Below are 20032 nucleotides of genomic sequence, written 5' to 3'. Positions count from 1 at the left end.
CAAAATTGTGACTTCAGACTTTCCCATTCTGCAGTTTGATTTGAAACATTAAGGGCAAGATGGATGGGGCGACTGCAATTTCTGGGAAACTGTTCTCTAACGCAAGGCCAAAGGTGGAGATTCAGCAGATAACAACTGCAGCCGAACACGCGTAATCATTCATGAAACATATTTCCGTGCGACGATTACGGGTGCCATTATTAAAATGAATGGTTATTCTACGTTCCTAACTATTACTAGACGTTATGCCCCGAAAGCAAGCAGGTAATTTGGACTTTGTATGTTACTGCTGTCTCTGTATTTATCATGGCACTTCAAGTACTATCTCTTCTGTTTAAAAGAATCCGCAGCAACATACGTTTTGTCAAGCCTGTGGAAGGTTCTTTTGAATAAAAGGCTATAGTTTTAGCGGATGGTGCTACCTGGGGTACTGATACAGCGATTTCTTCCGTCACGTTGGCAAGCATTTTTGCTGGTTACGAATTTATTTAGCAGAAAGCACGAACTAGTGGTCTAGGACATCACACGCGTCAGCAATTCGACTATTTTTTTTAATGCGCTCCGACCTTCAGTGTATTGTGTTGTGTTGGGTTTAATGGCGCATAAGCATCTCAGGCCCGACCTTCAATGAAAATTGCCCTAGCGCAGTTTATAACTCACCAATCAAAATAGCAGTTAGAAGGAGTCTATGAACTGAGCTAGTTAGTTCTTGTCAGTTTGCTTCCATGACCTTCGTCATGGACTCGAGCGGTCGCCTCGTGATGACGATGACCATTAATTTTAATGGGACAAAGTGCGCCATGGCATAAGACGCTTCACTCTACCCGAGGTAGGGTCAAATATTCATTTACGAAGTATTTGACCCTAAATATCCCGAACACCAGGCCAGGGAAAAGCTGTTACCCATTGCATCACCGCTGGGTACCCGGCGGCAGTGGGGATCGAACCCAGCGCCTTCGGCATAGGAAGCGGATGCTGAAACCACATGGCCACCTCTTCTGTAAGCTGCCACCACGTAAGCAGTTCAGAATTGAAATTAGTACGAGTTATGGCCTTTCAGAATTTCGTTTTGGTTTTATGGGGGTTTAACCTCCCAAATAGACGCAGACTATTACGGACGCCGTAGTGAAGGACTCCGGAAATTTCAACCACCTGTGGTTCTTAACGTCAACTGGCATCGCATCGTGTTTCGCCTCCATTGAAATGCGACCGCCGCGGCCAGGATCTAAACCGCGTCTTTCGAGTCAGCAGCCGAGCACAATAAACACTGAGCTACCGTGGCGGTACGAGTTATGGTCTTTCTGTCTTACACCACTGTGTCCCTGAATTTCTGGGTGTATCTATTGTTTCCTCTTTTCGCGAAAGATCAGCCCCATTTCACGTAAAGCGCTTTTTCTAGATCTGGGACATAAGTTGTTGTGGTCCTCTTTCGGAAAGTACGTCTAATAACGTTTTTGTCTTGTGCGTTATCCCCTTCCACTTCTTCACGTAAAGCAACGCCACCTCTTCAAGCACGACATACGTCGACAAAAAGAGTATTTGCAGTTCAGAATAAAACTTATCCCACATAATGACTTCGTATGTCTTTACTGTCGCAGTACCAAGGCAGAGGACAGCGTCGGAGCAAACAAAGGCAGTAAAGCCACTTAACACGCTCTTCTGCTCGTGTACAGCAGACATCGGTATGAAACCACAGAGCAAAGCAAGGTCGCAAAACCCCACTCGGGGTGGAGACCTTTCCTTGTCATTCGATGACCAAATAATAATAATAATAATAATAATAATAATAATAATAATAATAATAATAATAATAATAATAATAATAATAATAATAATAATAATTGGTTTTGGGGAAAGGAAATGGCGCAGTATCTGTCTCGTATATCGTTGGACACCTGAACCGCGCCGTAAGGGAAGGGATAAATGAGGTAGGGAAAGAAGAAAGGAAGAAAGTTGTGCCGTAGTGGAGGGCTCCGGAATAATTTCGACCACCTGGGGATCTTTAACGTGCACTGACATCACACAGCACACGGGCGCCTTTGCGTTTTTATGGAGGAAAAACGCTAAGGCGCCCGTGTGCTGCGTCATGTCAGTGCACGTTAAAGATCCCCAGGTGGTTGAAATTAGTGCCGTGGGAAGTCTCAGAACCACTCCATCACAATCGATACAAAATCATAAGTTGGTCATAAGAGCGTTTGCTATCTGTTCTGCAGATGTTGTTAGGCAAGCATGCGTAATGCAGTCGTAATGGCAAGACTGTAATGATATTGAGGCACTGCATGCATTTCTCTAGCTCCTAAATAACATGCCATTCCATGCTGACAATTGTTAAATAGTACTTACACAAGACGCGCGGCGGAGACGACAGCCTTTAGTGGCTCGGCAACGACGAGCACCAGTGAGCCGTAAATGACGGACCCTAGGTGGTAGCCCACGAGGAGTTGCATACTTCGCACCACCGGGGCGCTCATGTGCGTCTTGTGCCTGCGCTGACGTGGGAACCGGGTTCAGTGAATTCAGGGCGGAAAGCGAGAGACGTAGCAGTGTCCATTTAAAAGTACACTACGATAAACTGAAGCTGGCCTGTACAGATGGACCGCCGCATTCTGATTACGTAGACGCTATTTTCACATAAAAGGAACATTTTATATGCTAGAAAGGTCATAAAAAGAAATACATAAATGCATACATCGATGACGCTAACACATCTTTTTTTGCGCGAGCACCACAGCTGCTTCGCTATGCTTCGATTCACATCTAAATGTATTTCTTTTCAGCAGTCTTTTCCAGTATCTCTCATGAGTTTAAAACGAAAGCAGACAAAAAAATGTTGAATTTTAAACCGAGTTCTCTAAGCAATAAATCCGCTTTTGCAGCCGAACTAACATGCAAATAAAAATGTCGCACTGTCGATGTTGACTCCAAACAAAAAGTGTACGAAGTTGCCCTCAGTGGGCCACTAAGTTTAGCCGCACTCGGACTGCGCGATACACAGTAGTGGAGGGCTCCTGTTGATTTCGACCACCTGGACATCTTTAATGTGTGCTAACATCATGACGTGCACCGGCATATTTGTTTTCAGCATCCATAAAAACCCGGCTGCTCCATCATGTATTTGAGCCCATGTCCTCGATATCAGCAGCCGAAAGCCGAAGACACGGGGCCATCATGGCTGGTTCATATTTCAAGTACTGTTAAGATATCACTGGGTATAATTTATTTCTAGAACTGTATACACATTGCCTTGATATATCTGGGAGTGGCTATTGCACATGTTTCGGATTGGCGACAGAAGCTAGCAAACGTTATGTTGAGCGTTCAAAAAGTTGTTTCCCGTCGTCGCAACAAAATATATTCGCCAGATGACTGATCAAACAACTTTATATGTGGAAGCTTTGAATGTGTTTTCTTTTTCAGCTGGCAGTCATCAGACACAAACCTTATGCGCTTGAAACTAAAAAGAACTGGGAGAATATAGCAGCAAGTTCTTTATGTCCCAAATCGAGCAGGTCTGAACCAATCACTCCGATCGCTGTTATTTTAAGAGTTTTAGCTCTTACTCATCACGTTTCGAGATGTCGTGGGGTCTGCTACCACCCTGCGATCACAGCGCCATCTGTGACAGCAACTAGAAAACAGCACATCTGGCATTGAGACTTGTAGTGTCACCTACAATAGCATTGTAGAAACAACCACCTGCCGCGTGCCAATGATGACGTCACGGTCCAATATGGTGGATATAGCTGGAGCTATGTAAGTGTGACGTCAGGGGACGAAGGGGCGGCATAGTTTTGGTTTCTCAAATCCAAGATGGCGGTCAATAAAGTTGGTTGCGCCCGCTCATCTCTTTCCGTCTCACCCTCCCCCCCCCCCTCCCTCCAAAAAAATGCCCTACAACGGGCAGGAAAACTGCCCCGTTACGGGACCGCTATATTTGTACGCATTCGTGCCGCTATATATATATATATATATATATATATATATATATATATATATATATATATATATATATATATATATATATATATATATATATATATATATATATATATATATATATATATATATACACTCCGACAACAAGGGGCACCCATCCGGTGACAGGTGGCAAATATAACTCTACGGTCTGTGGTATAGAAATAAAACCGCAATTCAATAATAGGTAAACATTTTATACATGCAATTACTAATTGAAGCGTTACGATATCGCGCCGCAAGCCGAATTCTAGACCAACACTGACCCCCCCAAACGAAGCAAGTTCCGTTTGGTACGTATCTTGAGAGGGTGTAACTGGACAACGGGAGTGTTCTTCGGTTTCTTCGTCTAGTAAATCAGACAGCTAAACCCTCGTTACTCCAGACGGTGGCGGCCTTTTTTTGGAAATTCGTTGCCCTGGGCCAATGCGAGGAGTCCTTATTTTGCCTTTTTCTTTGGCTTTCCTCTTTGTTGCAGCGGCAACCTCGGATAGCGTAGAGCTGCATTCTTTTGAGTTTACAACAGGCGGCAAGCACTATATATGAGAACCTCGCCCCTTCTTTCATCCTGAATAATGCCAAAATCGATGGGAATGGCGTGATGTGGGCTTACCTAGTGAAGTACCAGGCCGCGACTGTGCTGGCCACGACGAAGTGCTGGCAGCTGAGTACGATGTTCGCCAGCCACAGGAAGAACAGCAGGTACGGCGGACACATTATCTGCAGCATAAAAAGAATTGAACAGGTGGGGACAGTGTTTTAGGACAACATGGCAACAACACTACGAACCTGCGTTCATGCCTTCTTTGAGTCCGGGGCCGGCAAAGACAAAGCACACGCTGCACGCCAATGAAATCTCTCTTTTCCTTTTGTGCTCCGGTACAAAACTATCAAAATTAGCCAGAATTTTTCGTTCGCACTCTGCAAGGTCCTTGCTCAGGCTGGTGCACTAAAAAAGCAAATTGATCGAGAACGGCACGACTTCAATGCGAACGCGACCGCACAAGATAATGACTGAAGTTGGAGTATAAACAGGGTTCGCAACTTTGAAGAGCCCTCATCGCACATCAGGAGTTATGGTTAAACGAAGTATTATTATTTCGTAATTTTTCTTTCCGTTTTAATTGTCATATTTCTGTCAGCATAAAGCAATTTCCTATTTTTTCTGATTGCAGCACATATATATTTCCCAGTCGATAAATACGACAGAGCTGGTCCCAAGATACAACAGAAATATTTGTTGATCTGTCGTTACTAGAGATTTTTCTGGAGTATTAAGGAGTTCTCTGTTGTTGCGACAGAATTGGCTCTCTGGTTACGACAGGAGAATGCTCAATACTAAAGAAAGTCCTGTTGTTACTACAAGAATTTCTGTTGCAGGTCCCAAAATACTACAGCAATATATGTTGTGACAGCAAATAATTTTCTGTTCTGTTTTTCGACGGGGTAGTACAAACATTACAATATTCACTGTAAACCTCACTTCAGTTGTCGCGGTGTATACTTCATCAACAAGCATGGTGGAAATGAGCCGCCGTTCAGATTCTCGCGCAGGTGGTCCTTCCTTTCAGAACTGGTGCCGGTAAGTATTCAAAGCCTACAAATGGAAACATGGCACAAATGTCACGCAAGGCCCGCAACGTCAACCGTGTTGATATACAGGCCAATTTTTCGTCACCAATGGGTTTCCTGATGCACCATGACCACATCAAGTGATTATCCTATACAGTCAAACCTCGTTATAGCGAACAAGTAAAAAAATCGTAAAATAGTTCGCTATAGCCGAAACAAGTAATATTATATTTCGTCAGAAACGCGCGCAACAGCGCCACAATTTAGTCACTGAAGGGACAGAAATTCTGGTGATCCTTACTACCAAAACGAAGAGACGACTTCTCACAGATTTCAAAAACATGGTGAGTTGTAACTAGGAAAAATTAACCGTCAAACCAAATAGGCGCGGTTAAAAAGCCAAGAGTGTAGAATGAAGACTGGCAGTAAGAACTGCTCACACTGCTAGCATCGTACCAGGAAGAAGCCATCCGTGTCAAAGCCCACTGTCCGCTGCTCCACGTTGTCAATGAACGGGTGCACAACCGACAGGATGGCGACCAAGCCGAGGAGCCAGAAGCCAGCAATCACCACAATTGCCATCGCCGCCTGCGGTACTCCAAGGTCACCGGAAAAAAAGATAAGCAGTAACGTCACAGTGAGCCTGAGACTGAAAGTCTCCTAAGCTTGCGCCCTCGACACGTTCCAACATCAGAGTCTCGTCACACTCCGAAGAAAGCACGTTTAGACACCTGGTCGGAATTCAGGTGTTGATTGGACTAAGGTAAGATGTGCGGCTCACGTTTTTAGATGTCTACATCGTGGCGTCTTCCTCACATTTGTTGATTTGAGCAGCTGAAATATATCTCCTCATGTTCTTTCCGTAAAAATTTAATGTTCGCTCAGAGTACGATCACCTCACAACATTGTACATCTTTCGGACGGCAGTAGGCCTCAACCGTGGCAGTGATTCTGAAGCTCAGCTCTAATGTAAAACGCAATCTCTAGGCTGCTCAGTTGGTTCTACTCTCATCAAGACTCGCATTTCAATACTTAAGTGTGCTTTCAGCAGTTGTGAATTATGCCTGATTTGAGGAATTCTCGTTTGCATGTTAGAACTGTTACGATAAAACCACTTCAAATGGTACGCATTTGGCTTGCGTGAAATCCCCACTACTACATCAGTGCCGTAGAATGCGGAAGTTGCCGCTGAGCGGAGGTAACATTTGGGGATTTCATCTGGGATTATAATTTTAAACACTCTTAAGAACTCGAAACGGAAATTGGCAACAGCTTGACTAACCATGAGTGCTTGACCGAAAATAGATGGGACGTCACCCAAGGCTCTCCCAGCTTCCTCTAACACACCCACAATCTGAAAATTGAAATGGAAAATGTCGAAAAGTTATTCTTCAGTATTTTTCATATTATATCTGCACTATAAAGTGCTATTTACTGTTTTTTTCTGAAATGACGTATACTGATGTCATGACGTCTCATCATGGCATCATGTCGTGACGACATGATGTTTGCTACCATGTATGTCTACTGGCATACATGGCCTCCGTCATTTACGTCATAACAAGCACCTCTTCCTTCACTTGAATGCTTTTTGTCTACTGAGCTGTGCACTTCCTTCTCAGACATCTGCAGTGTAGGAGATGTAGTGAAGTAGCTTTAGTACTAACATTTACTCGTAGTTCCGCCTTCATTTTGATGGAATCAGAATTTTAACGCATTATCCCATTGATACTAAACGGTAGCAAGTCTTTGGAACCAGTATTTGTCGGATGCGTAGAAGTGGCAACTTTCATGGTTTGCTTAATGTAACATCATTGTGTGGATATCATGGTCTGCGCTTTCTCGAATGAAAGAAAAAAACATAAGCAGAGCGTTACCGCAACATTAGCTCTGCTTCGCGACACATTTATACAACTCCTCGATGACGTCTCAACTTACGTCAGTTCATTTGTGAAACATATTAACAGGGTGTGACATCACGTCCTTCATAAGGAGTGCCCTGTACACTCCGAATCTTTCAGTGCTACACCCTGACTGTGTTGCTGGCCCACTTACCAAGGTAACTTTCCTCCCAACAACGGCAATCAAGAGCACTGTAGCAACCTGCACAAAATGACATGTGTGAGATTAGCACTTCGAAGATCGACCTCGCGTTCACTCCAGTTTTTATCTTCATCAGAAAGTGTACTTGAGTATGCCCAGATTCTAGGCGCAGTCTTTCTGGGATAAAGAATAAAGTTGTACAAAGATGTCATTTAGTATAAACTTTTTTTTGGACTTTCCTTTCCGCGACTCCGCTCTATGCGCCTTTCGCACAGAAACATTAGTTCAGTTCGGCCCTGCCTAGCGTACACTTCAAAATCTATGGCGTAATTACGTTCTCATCTAATGTGTAGGAGGGCGATAGCTGCGGATTCGTTGCACGCGATTGTCGCTGAAATGATTGCGAAGTACCGTGATCGTAAAAGAGTCATTCCATGCCAAACGTCCCACACGTTGCGCTCGACCATCTCCAATTTGTTCAAAAAAATTCATGGAAACTCACCGTAATGTGCGTAATGAAAGCCTGAAGTATTTTTGCCGAAAAAAATTTATTCGTGACGTGAGGGGTTTGAATATTTAAAAAAGGCGAGAGACCAGCCAGTGCTCAATAATTAATAACAAGTTCAAATTTGTAGAAAACGCGTCAAAACTTTTTCATTAACATTTGCACAGATTCTGCCTTTCGGTATAATTCGGAGGATACAGCTTTACGTAGCATAAATATTTTTAAGAAAATCGAAAAATATATGAAAATGTATAATTTTTGTCGTTTTTTTCTTTTAAATATCAACTTGCTGTCAGAAATTCGAAAATAGCAAGTTTGTTCCCCTAGATGTCTAGTACCTATAATAAATGTTACAGGGGATGAAACTGCGTGCACCAATGTAAAAAAAGACTAATTTTGTAGAAAGTGCGTTTTGAGGCAAAAACACTTGTTAATTTTACCCTTAGGTGGTCCAGGTAAAAATACAAAAATAACGGGTAACGTAGAACGGTTTATTGCCTTTCATTTCTGAAACTGTTATCAAAGTAATTTTTGTTTAAAGCGAGGAAAGAATTTTCGAAGTTGAGCTCTTTGGCCACAAGTTGCGTCGTCTCTAAACGCCTCTTCACCGAAGACCACGATACTGCTGACACTGTAGCCAAACGAAGTCTATAGTTCTTGCTCTTAAGTGAGGTTTGCGCTGAAGGCAAGCAATGTAACGTTGAGCAGTTGAACAGGTATTCGTGGGAAAAGATTTTCTTAACGTTGCTAGGGCGGCACATGCCCAAGTGAGCTAGTTGTTCAGTGTGGTTCTGTCGCAGTCAGTCATTGTCGTCGGCGCCATGACAATCACTAGCATAAGAGCTTGTGGGACACCGATCTGGAAATGACCAGAACGATCCGGTGTTCAAACAATCAGCGACGCAACAGAACCACATGGTACCTGACCCTTGTGGCCGTCAGAGGCTCATGCCCGGTTGTTTCCGGTGTGACGTGTTTGTTGTATTTGATTTAGTAAGTGCAATTTCTACATTAGTACTCCCGTTCACCGCCAGAGCATGTGGCGCAGCGGTGTGCACTTAGCACCCTCACGTGCATGCGCTCCCAGGCGCGCGCTCTTCGCGACCTTATTCGGATATAAATAAAGCACTTGTGATGCGCCTGCCATTCCAGCTGGTCAGTCCCCCTCGTGGTCCATGCGAGACAGCGCGTTCAATACTCTTGTTTTTCTTCTATTGGCCACTCCGCACCAAAGCGGGGCTGTTCAAACTTCGAAAGCGAAAATCAGCTCATTTATTGCATACCGTCCGCCGAATGTCGAGCGATATCTTCTTTATCTCCAGCCCTAAAAATGCACGACAGCGAACGACAGCAAACGATGTTATCTGGCCATAAGTGTCGTGCCGTGCCAGGTGCCGTGTTCTGCAGTGAAGAGGCGTTAAGAGACGACGCAACTTGCGGCCAAAGCGCTCAACTTCGAAAATTCTTTCCTCGCTTTAAGCAAAAATTACTGCCATACAATTTTCAGAAATGAAAGAAAATAAACCGTTCCAAATAACCCGTTATTGTTTGTAATTTTACTTGGACCACCTCAGGGTGACATTAACGAGTGTTTTGGGCTCTAAACGCACTTTTTGCAACATTAGTATTTCTTCTTTTACACTGGTGCACGCAGTTTCATCCCCTGTAACATTTATTATAGGTACTAGACACCTTGGGGAACAAAATGGCTATTTTAAAATTTCCGAGAGCAAGTTGTTATTTAAAACAAAAACTACAAAAATTATACATTTTCATAATTTTTCGATTGAATTGTATCGAAAGGCAGAATCTGTGCAAATGTCAATGAAACATTTTTTAAATTTTGGTAAAAATTTGAACTTGTTATTAATTATTGGGCAGTGCCTGGTTTCTCGCCTTTTATAAATATTCAAACTGCCGTCACCTCACGAACAAATTGTTTTCGGCACAAATATTTCAGGCTTTCAGCACGCACATTACGGTAAGCTTCAATGAATTTTTTTTAAAAAATTGGAGATGGTCGAGCGCAACGTGTGGGACGTTTGGCGTGGAATGACCCAAAAGTGATACTTGCAGTCCGAAATTTTCTGTTCTATTTGTACGGCGTAGTAAGCGTGCCTATCAATGAAGCGGTAATCGTCGATGTATGTGTGGCGTTGTTTCATCGCTTATTACTACAGCAATTTCGAGCAGTTACTTACTTCGCTGGTCTCCTCGGGGCGCAAAGCGTTTCCAAGAAGTGCCGAAGGCTAGCAAATGCAAACATTTATATTTGTAGTCTCTCCCCTACAGCAGCTCCACCAAACTCTTTTCCCTCCTTTGCCGTTTTCACCGCTATATATCTGGCGAGTTATCCGACGCTATCGCTTGCACTCCTCTTATGACGTCACAGAAGACAGCACATCAGTATCGCCGGCCCTGCCGAAGGCATGGCACAGTACACTAAGACTACTGTGTAAAGCGCCACAAACAGCGATACCTGTAGAACAAACCCCCATTCGGTTAGCCCCGTTTTGAGCTGAGATACAGGCAAGCCGGGATATGGGCTGGATACGTTCTAAAGCAGTAAGCCGTGGTAAAAACAGCGCAGCGACGACAGACACAGAGAAGACAGAAGAAGACGGACAAGCGCTGACTAACAACTAAAGTTTATTGGAAAAAACACAGGTATTAATACACTCCTAAAATAACCAGGGAACACGCCCCTCTTAACATCCTTCTAATCGTGCGAATCTAGGTACTGTTTTAGGAGTGTATTAATACCTGTGTTTTTTCCAATAAACTTTAGTTGTTAGTCAGCGCTTGTCCGTCTTCTTCTGTCTTCTCTGTGTCTGTCGTCGCTGCGCTGTTTTTACCACGGCTTAAAGATGCACCAACTAGCTCAGTTGTCGGTTCTTCTGCTGTTCTAAAACAGCTATCGCGTTTAGTGAGGCTCGAGAGACTGGCACAGTAAAGTCGCGGGCCTTAGCTTAGCGAACTTACATGTCGTATCAGCAATTATTGTTACCTACCGTGAGAATCGTGAGAAGCACGAGTACCCCGACCCAGAGGTTACTGCGCTCGTCGTGCTTGGTCATCTCCATCACGTCGTCCGGCGGGTGCTCGTACAGGTGGACCTCTTTAACCCACACCAGCCTGCACGTCAGTGATTACTTGGCAAGGATTGCTGTTTAGACCATGGGAATCTCATTTCTTAATACTGAAGTGTGTTCGTGATACGGAAGTGACAAGTGGCTGAAAAAAGTCGCATGGTAATCCAGCTGGGTAATCCGATACTAGGGTCAGCTCATTGCTTTACAGTCGGGACGTATTCGACTCCTTTAATGATTTACCCCACGGTGCACATCAACGGCCGTGCTCTATCTAGATACTTTAATTTGTGAAGCTTTGCTGCTAACAGTATTTGGCATTCAGCTGGTGACAGAATCACGCTACAGACACGGGACAGGCACACAAAGGCACGCGATAGAATTCAGGCCATCGTGGCCGCATTCCTAAAGAGACGAAATTCGAAAGACCCCCGCGCGCTGTGCGGTGTTGCGTGCCCGTTAAAGAACACAAGGGGATCGAAATTTATCCGGAACTCTTCACTACGGTGTCTGTCTAGGCCCACGTACAGCTTTAAGTCGTTAAGTCGCCCATACTATACCACGCTATACTATATACCATACCATTTCGTACTATACCAAACCGTACGAACTCCGGCATCGCAACTCAAGTACAACTACCAAGTTTAGCTTTCTCGGGCAAAACTTTTGAGGAATGAAAATTTTAAGACAGTGGGATGTAAATATTAAAGGTAATGATCCATTATTCTGATATGTACCAAATATTTCTTTTAAACTGTTTCCAGCGATCACATCGAACCGTTAAGACTGTCATAGAAAACCAATAGGGAACGCTTTCGACGATAGCAAAAACGGGAATAGAAAACTACAAAACTGCCGTCAGCTGTTCTGCTGTGATATGGATTCTTATAGTGAAATCTTACAGTATATGGAAGAATTGTGCTCATAAACGGTTTCCCGCTCAAAAATGTTTTTGTTCAGAATTGCTTGGTATGGATTGCGTAATATTGGCGCGAACAGTTCAATTGTTTAAAAACGTGCGAACTGTTTTCAAATCAGTTCGATACCGCGCACCTCTTTCAAATATCGCGAAAGGTGCCAAAAATACTTCAATTTATCTTAGTACAGAGAGACGAGGGACTATTTAAGAACAGGATGGGCAGAGATAACTTCGAGTCTCCCCGAATGCTTACGATTCCAGGCGTAAGCACTTCGGCCTCATAAGGAGTCCCAACGGCAGTTTTTTTTCTATACAGCTCTGTATGTCTGGCCGGACCGGACAGAGACAGCGGTAAGGAATTGCCCGTGTAGGATAATAGGCGCGACAAGTATTTGTTTAAGGACGTGCAACCTTTAACACACCCGTGCTGGATCCCCACTACCACGGTCTCCAGGAGCACCCATGCAGTATAGATAATAGCCACTCATCAAGAAACAGCGTCTCTAATCAATCGCTCCACCTATTCCTCTTCCGCTAACTTTCCAGAAGAGCGGCTGTTTGGGTAAAAGTTCTTCAGCAGGCACTTACCAGAGAGTGATAGTGAAGGCCAGCGTGCTCACCGCGGAGGCCATCATGATGAGCCAGGAGGAGATGCTGATCCAGAACCGAAGGCACAGCATCCACAGCACCGTGATGCCTGCGGTCAAAGGTCAAAAGGTGTGTGTGTGTGTGTGTGTGTGTGTGTGTGTGTGTGTGTGTGTGTGTGTGTGTGTGTGTGTGTGTGTGTGTGTGTGTGTGTGTGTGCGCGTGTGTGTGTGCGTGTGCGTGCGTGCGCGTGCGTGCGTGCGTGCGTGCGTGCGTGCGTGCGTGTGTGTGTGTGTGTGTGTGTGTGTGTGTGTGTGTGTGTGTGTGTGTGTGTGTGTGTGTGTGTGTGTGTGTGTGTGTGTGTGTGTGTGTGTGTGTGTGTGTGTGTGTGTGTGTGTGTGTGTGTGTGTGTGTGTGTGTGTGTGTGTGTGTGTGTGTGTGTGTGTGTGTGTGTGTGTGTGTGTGTGTGTGTGTGTGTGTGTGTGTGTGTGTGTGTGTGTGTGTGTGTGTGTGTGTGTGTGTGTGTGTGTGTGTGTGTGTGTGTGTGTGTGTGTGTGTGTGTGTGTGTGTGTGTGTGTGTGTGTGTGTGTGTGTGTGTGTGTGTGTGTGTGTGTGTGTGTGTGTGTGTGTGTGTGTGTGTGTGTGTGTGTGTGTGTGTGTGTGTGTGTGTGTGTGTGTGTGTGTGTGTGTGTGTGTGTGTGTGTGTGTGTGTGTGTGTGTGTGTGTGTGTGTGTGTGTGTGTGTGTGTGTGTGTGTGTGTGTGTGTGTGTGTGTGTGTGTGTGTGTGTGTGTGTGTGTGTGTGTGTGTGTGTGTGTGTGTGTGTGTGTGTGTGTGTGTGTGTGTGTGTGTGTGTGTGTGTGTGTGTGTGTGTGTGTGTGTGTGTGTGTGTGTGTGTTTTGCTCGAAGCGCATAAGAAGCTGATGATCCGCGTGCGTGTCGAACGACAATTAAAGCAGACATAAATTTGAATTAATGCTGAAATTGCATGATTGTGGTCGTCGTTTCGTTACAGCCACAGGCGACAAAACCATAATACATAGCAGGAGACCGCTCAGCTACAGCTGCTGGGAAACCAACGCTTATTTAAGTGAGGGTGCGGCAGAAATCGGCGCAGTTTCGTTGCATGCTACAAAAGAAGGAACGCAAGCATCTGTCTTGCTTCATTAAAGTCACAACACTAACTTCTCCACTGAACCATGGTGCATACCCATCTTATAGTACAGCATTGTCCGTAGAAATGCGCGCGATGGTTTCGGGATGATTCCTCACCAACGAAAAGAATTATTCATATAATGGGCTTTATTTTCACATAACGTGGTCTAGGCTTCTATCGCTACTGCTAATACCTGCGTACAAGATTTAGGTTATTGCTTTTTCACCAGATCTTTTAGCACTCATTCGATTTCCTTCATAGTAGTTCATAAACATATTGTAGTGCTTTGTCTGTTCTCGTCCTCACCATGCTTTCTCTGATTCTTCTTTAGAGCTCATTAACGCAGAGTTATACGAGCCAAGTAGATATTTCTGATATTATTCTCCATCAAATATTTTCCCCTAAGCTCTCCCAGAACATTTTTCGCAATATATGAAATCAATGAATAAGGATCAGGATCGACGATGTGAATGTGGTTTGTCATGGAATGCCTGTTGCGAAATCTGATTTCATCTTAGATATGTCTGATGCTATTGGCAGTGATATTATCGGATGTCTTGTACACAACGAATAGCAAACAACACTGTACTGTATTTCCTGCGCCCTGCATCGACTTTCTCGCATATATATATATGGAGGAGGGTGGCGCTGGTGAACACTCTCAAGGTTCGCTTACACGCAAAACATAAATACCCACGAAAGCAGCAGATTGGACAGCCGTCGCCTTAGCTCGGTTGGTAAGAGCACCGGACGCGATATTCGGAGGTCGTGGGTTCGGATCCCACCGGCGGCATGGTTGTTTTTTCTGCTGGTTCATAAGTAATTTTCTTTAAAAAAAACAATTGATTGGCATTAGAAATTAAAAAAAATCGAAAACTTTCCCCTATGCACCTTTGTTTCGGTGACTGTTGGCTTCCTTAATATGTTTGTCAAACGAGCCCCTCACTCCTGTCATATTTTCTATTGTGTTGCGAACTGTAGCGTTACTGGTCTTTTTCTTTTCTCTTTGTTATGCTATGTGCCTTCATTAACTTTCAACTACTGTGAAAATTGAACTAAAGAGCTTGTTGAGTTTTAATGAATGTAACCACCCTTCTGCCTTTGATGTGTGAGCCGGGGTGAGGCCTCGTCAGGAAGAATGCCAGCAGCTTCTTCCTTTTGTCTCATCTCGTGGGCATGTACTGTGCATACAAGTTCATGTCTGAATAAAATGATTGATTGATTGATTGATTGATTGATTGATTGATTGATTGATTGATTGATTGATTGATTGATTGATTGATTGATTGATTGATTGATTGATTGATTGATTGATTGATTGATTTAACGTGCTAGTATTTTTCTGTAGATCTGGTGCACTCGGGGTCGATGTAGTATTACAATTTTTTCTGTTTTCATTCAGACGATATGTGTACATGGCCTATGTAACCCAATGTTAAATAATTTATTCGACATAAATGTAAACTTTGAAGCAAGGATAGGCACAAAACATTTTCCTCGAACTATACTGTGATTTCATTACTGGCTGCAGTGAACGGCCATAGCCTGTTACCGCCTACTCGGCGCTCAAGGCGGTAGAAAAATATAAGATTGAATGGAATATAATCGTCATATTATACCTGACGATGCAGTTCATATCGATGACATCATTGGCCACTAATAAGCATCAACTAAGAGATGGTAATGAAATCACATTGCGCACACCCTTACCGATTCCTACCAGCACCACGAAGCACATTTCATCTAACTGCCACAGCAGGTCTCCAGCGAGGATCTGAAACAAGGACAAGCATTTGGCGTTCGCAATGTGTGCATAAAAAAATGTTAATGTGAGCTCTCTAGCGTACATGCATTACTTTCCAGCTAAGAAAATTATTTCTTCTTTTCCGCAAGTAAACAAGCAGCGACTGCTGTTTATTCATCAGCCAAAAAAAAAGTTCGGCGCTTCGCAATGGACACTTACCTTTGCGTCCGAGTCCTTCAGTATCAGCTGGCGCACTTCTAGCGCTGACGCGGGACAAACGTAGGGAAGGAGGCCACGCCTGAGAAAAGCCAAAAAGAGATAATGGTGCACGTTTTGCCTTGTACATGGCATTATTTATTTATTTATTTTCAATATTCTCATGCCCCGAAAGCATACAGAGGGGAGGAAAGCGTGGATTATTTGAAATTTTCAACATCGGTGATGGCAGTGATGAAGACTGAGAAAGTGGTTCCAGTCATTTGCAGTTCAACGAATAGATGAATTCAAGAAAAGTGTGATACTACAGTGCGGGATACTTACCTTAATGCTGTTATCAGGTGCGTGAGGATATATAACATGAAGGAAGCACTAACTGATCTTTGAGAATAGGTTTAGTATAATAAATCGGGTGGAAAATCATATGAGAGTGATTTTTGTGATTCTCGGATGATATGGCTTCGTATGTCACCAGAAAAAGTTTTGTGGTTTGGCGAAGTGTGTGAAACGCAGAACGCTCGCACGATTACTTAGATAAATAATATTCTATCTAAACGAGTCCTGTATTTGTATTGAATGGTGGTATAAGAGAAGACACATTGGAATAACAAAAAAGCACACCTGATCATTAAGATGTTGATTTGAACTCGTAATAAATTACGTGCGCGAAACCATTATTTCGAGTGGATATGGGATCACAACAGCATACGCTCACTTTATAAACATTTTCAGATGTTAAAAATAAGCTCGCCATATATCCGGTGTTCTGTCAGCTCGTTCTCCTTTTACTGTGATACCCTCAATTGAGTAGCTCGTCTCACTTGAAATCAAGAAGCAGTTACACCTAGAAGGAATACCGCACGCCGAGTTGTGAACTCTCAGGGGAGCGATGAGTTTTCCTGGAGCTTTGTCTTACTTGTTACCCCTCAGGTGCACGTATATTAGGTGTGGGTAACATGTTGCCACGAAGCTTTCTTATGTTTTGTTTGTTTATGTTTATTTGGTTACATTTGTTTGTTTGTCTTAAGCGACGCGAAATCGGAACACGTTAATATAGAACAGCCGTAGCCACGCTCAACTGCTTCTTCGTTTTTTTTGTCTGCTTTAAATTGAGCGCGGCAGATAGCGGCACTGATTTCCTTGAATTACACCCAAATGCACTCGCTGTCTTCGCCGGCGCCAATCGATTAGTTCTTTGAGGGCACAGGTTACTTCAATACTCCACAAGTCACCGCAAGTCACCCCACAAGTGACACGTCATTCTTCTTTATCCGTGCTGTCAACACCGCCGTGTGAGAACAAAATAGTAAACTAAAGAACAGAAACATTACAATGGAACGAAATTTCGTTGGCGTCATTAACACCAAGGACGTGTTTAATAAAGATTGGAGGGGCATGTGCATTTAAGCTCCGCCTTAAGGGTATGACTCGATAGCGTAATGGTTAACTCCCATATACGCAGAAGGTCATTTTCAACTTCAAATTCATAGATCCCTGGAGTCCTCATGTACCCTCCTGGCTCAGTGGTGCAGCGGTTAAGCAATGCACCACTGACCTGAGATGGAAGGTGCTCCCAGTGGTGGGTCTTGTGCGATCCAGGTTGATCTTCTCGAGCGAGCAATCATTGATTTGACTGCCACCTGCCGCGGATCGCAGTTTGCTCACTATCCGGTGAGAAGGTTGTGAAGACCCCGCAAGGTCACGTGACATAGGTAAGCGCGTACTTGCCTCCTAGGTTGCTCTCTCGGAACCACCTGCTTGAGCCATGGCCACGATTCTTCGCACTCACCGCCGACACCGGATTTTCTGGCGAACGGGGTCTTTAACGCTGCCGCGTTGAAATCGCAATTATAGCACAGCATGACTGTTCTCATCAGTTCTGTTTTATTTCCTTTTATGGGCTACATAATGCCTCTACACTACATTAATCCTCTAGGAGCCATCTACTGAAGATCAATGGTCCACTCTGTTAGGATCTCCTCTTTCTCTAGGCCCAGTCTCAACGATGCCCACTACCTGAATTGTTCACCAGCAGGTGTCAGTGCCTGCGAAGTGAAAGAAGAAGAAATGCTAATTGTTGCTTGTGCATGTCGAGGCTGCTAAGAGCGAACCTACGGGAAGTTGAAAGCGGTTTGTGAGCTATGAACCGCTACCACCCCAACCTCTACGACCGACATCTCCACGAGTATGATACCGAAGTTTCACTGGAGGTTAAGGTTACACACAGACTCCTCAAGACTGGATGCATCATCGTGCTGCCGCTGCTGTGGACCATCACCGTGGTGTCCGCCTCCGCCATATACCTGTCCAAGTCAGCCTCCGGGTCACACTCGCCTCCGGATCATCACGGCGTCAAGGGCCGCGTGGATAGGCGTAGTCTAGACTCTGAGACCACTCGAGAGTGGGAAGACTTTACGCCGCTTATAGATCGCCGCTTGGTACCACCAAGCCGTCCGTCTGCAATGTCTTCCACCGGCGCTGGAGTAGCGACGAAGCCACCACCTCCCAGTGCCGTGCCATCAATGGACAACAGCGCCACGATATTTTGTGCTTCCAATTTGAACAAGGTAACATTTAAAGAGACGAACTCAACCGCTTCCGGCATGGCGCAACCCTTCACCAGGTCCTCTTCGCAAGCCAGCAGCAGCAAAGTGGGAGCGCTTCGACTGTCAGTCGCTCACACGATCCCGCCGCTGTGCCTAAACGTTCCCTAGCTGGATGGCCAACAACTGCTACGACAATTAGCTCCATTTCCCTAAATAGCAGCGAGACTGGCTTATTTCACGCAACTAAGCCTGTTCACGAAGTCAATTCCTCCTCCACAGCAATGCAGCCACACTCCACTGAAGGGCCAAAGATGGTTAGAAGTACCAGAAAATCTCACGACCGAACGGTTCCTTCTTCAAATCTTCAAACAATTCAAGGCACCCCGACGAGTTCACACAAAAACCACGTTTTGCCGGCAGTGTCAAAAACTTCGCCTAAATTTACGCATACGGTTCAAGAAGCGAACAGCACGGCACTTATCAAAAATTCTGGACGTGCATCAGTAGAGCCTGAAACTGCGCGTCTCGAAACTACTGCTACTCCGCCTTCACCAGGTTTCGTAGTGAAGCACTTCCCGCAGCCAGGAGAAAGGAGCAACGCATCACATTCCTCACCTAAAGTAACTGAAGCGCAAGACATCTACGGAGTAACTTCTGCAGATCTGGGCAAGGTTTCTTTCATAACTGTACCCAACGTACCACAGTCTGCTAAAAATAAGACGGATCAAAAAGCCAAGAGAACGCGGCTTGAACCACGTGGAGAAACTGAGCCTTTCGAGGAAGATGCAAGTTCAAGCATAAATCCTGAAGACTATAGCGATTTTCCAACCATTGCTGACGAACGCTCTTTAAATCCCTTTAAGAGGAACGATACATTGCCAACATCTCCCGAGACGTCCTCTTCATTGTTGTATACATCGACCAAGATGAAGTTCAACCACGACATACAATCCATTGCACCATGACCACGGCAAGGGTACTTAATTTCTCAACTTTATCTACACCCTCGCCAAAAAAGACGGAAATAATTGAGATGACTCCCGCACCGCCAAGAGACACCGGGACTTCTGCTGAGCCTTCTATAATAGAGCTAAGTTTGAACAAAAAGCGTACCCGTGTCAATCGTACTGCTACCAGGTCAGAAACCGGAAGACCCCACCTCAGTGAACCGCACCGTTTCTCTACACGTTCAAGCCTGCATCTTCAAACCTCCCGCATCCGCCAACCTCCAGTGATGACATGGCCCGAGAAGCACGAAACGACGTCGCACAATCGTCGAATGTCTCTGAACGTGGCTCGCGTCGAACAGAATGGAAGCACGTAACTTCGGAACGGCGTGACTCATCCTCCTCCCCAAAAATATGGGGTAATCGTCGAATATCTTTTACGGCACCAAGACAATCGGACGACACTGCCAATTCAGGCAGCCTCAAATATTCGCGCCCTTCACCTGCGCCATCTTCACTGCGACCTACCAAGACCCTAGCCAGGAGGACACTAACTCGTCGTACGACAGCTTCTCAAACTTCTCCCTTGTCGCAAACCAGTGGTCCTACGGCAGACCTCCGTGCATACATAATAGAAAATGAAAAATCTTCACACGCAACTACTGCTAAGCAAATGTCTGATCTAGGTAATACTTTAGAAACCAATAAGAGCCTCTTCAACACGAGCGCGAAGTCAT

General features: G+C 44.6%; 1 protein-coding gene across 1 annotated transcript in view; it reads right to left on the bottom strand.

Annotated features, from left to right (window-relative positions):
* Positions 1-20032, bottom strand: part of LOC144108897 (choline transporter-like protein 1) — a 71715-nt gene that overhangs the window by 10194 nt on the left and 41489 nt on the right. Inside the window, exons 6-14 of the mRNA XM_077642129.1 lie at positions 15806-15884; positions 15553-15616; positions 12692-12800; positions 11107-11230; positions 7603-7650; positions 6830-6901; positions 6004-6135; positions 4589-4695; positions 2344-2484 (exon numbers count right to left, since the gene is read on the bottom strand). Coding sequence (XP_077498255.1) covers positions 2344-2484; positions 4589-4695; positions 6004-6135; positions 6830-6901; positions 7603-7650; positions 11107-11230; positions 12692-12800; positions 15553-15616; positions 15806-15884 — 876 coding nt within the window. The remainder of the gene's footprint in view (positions 1-2343; positions 2485-4588; positions 4696-6003; positions 6136-6829; positions 6902-7602; positions 7651-11106; positions 11231-12691; positions 12801-15552; positions 15617-15805; positions 15885-20032) is intronic.

Source organism: Amblyomma americanum, chromosome 10 (genome assembly GCF_052857255.1).
Source record: "Amblyomma americanum isolate KBUSLIRL-KWMA chromosome 10, ASM5285725v1, whole genome shotgun sequence".
NCBI lineage: Eukaryota > Metazoa > Arthropoda > Arachnida > Ixodida > Ixodidae > Amblyomma > Amblyomma americanum.
This window is presented reverse-complemented; position numbering and strand designations above follow the sequence as displayed.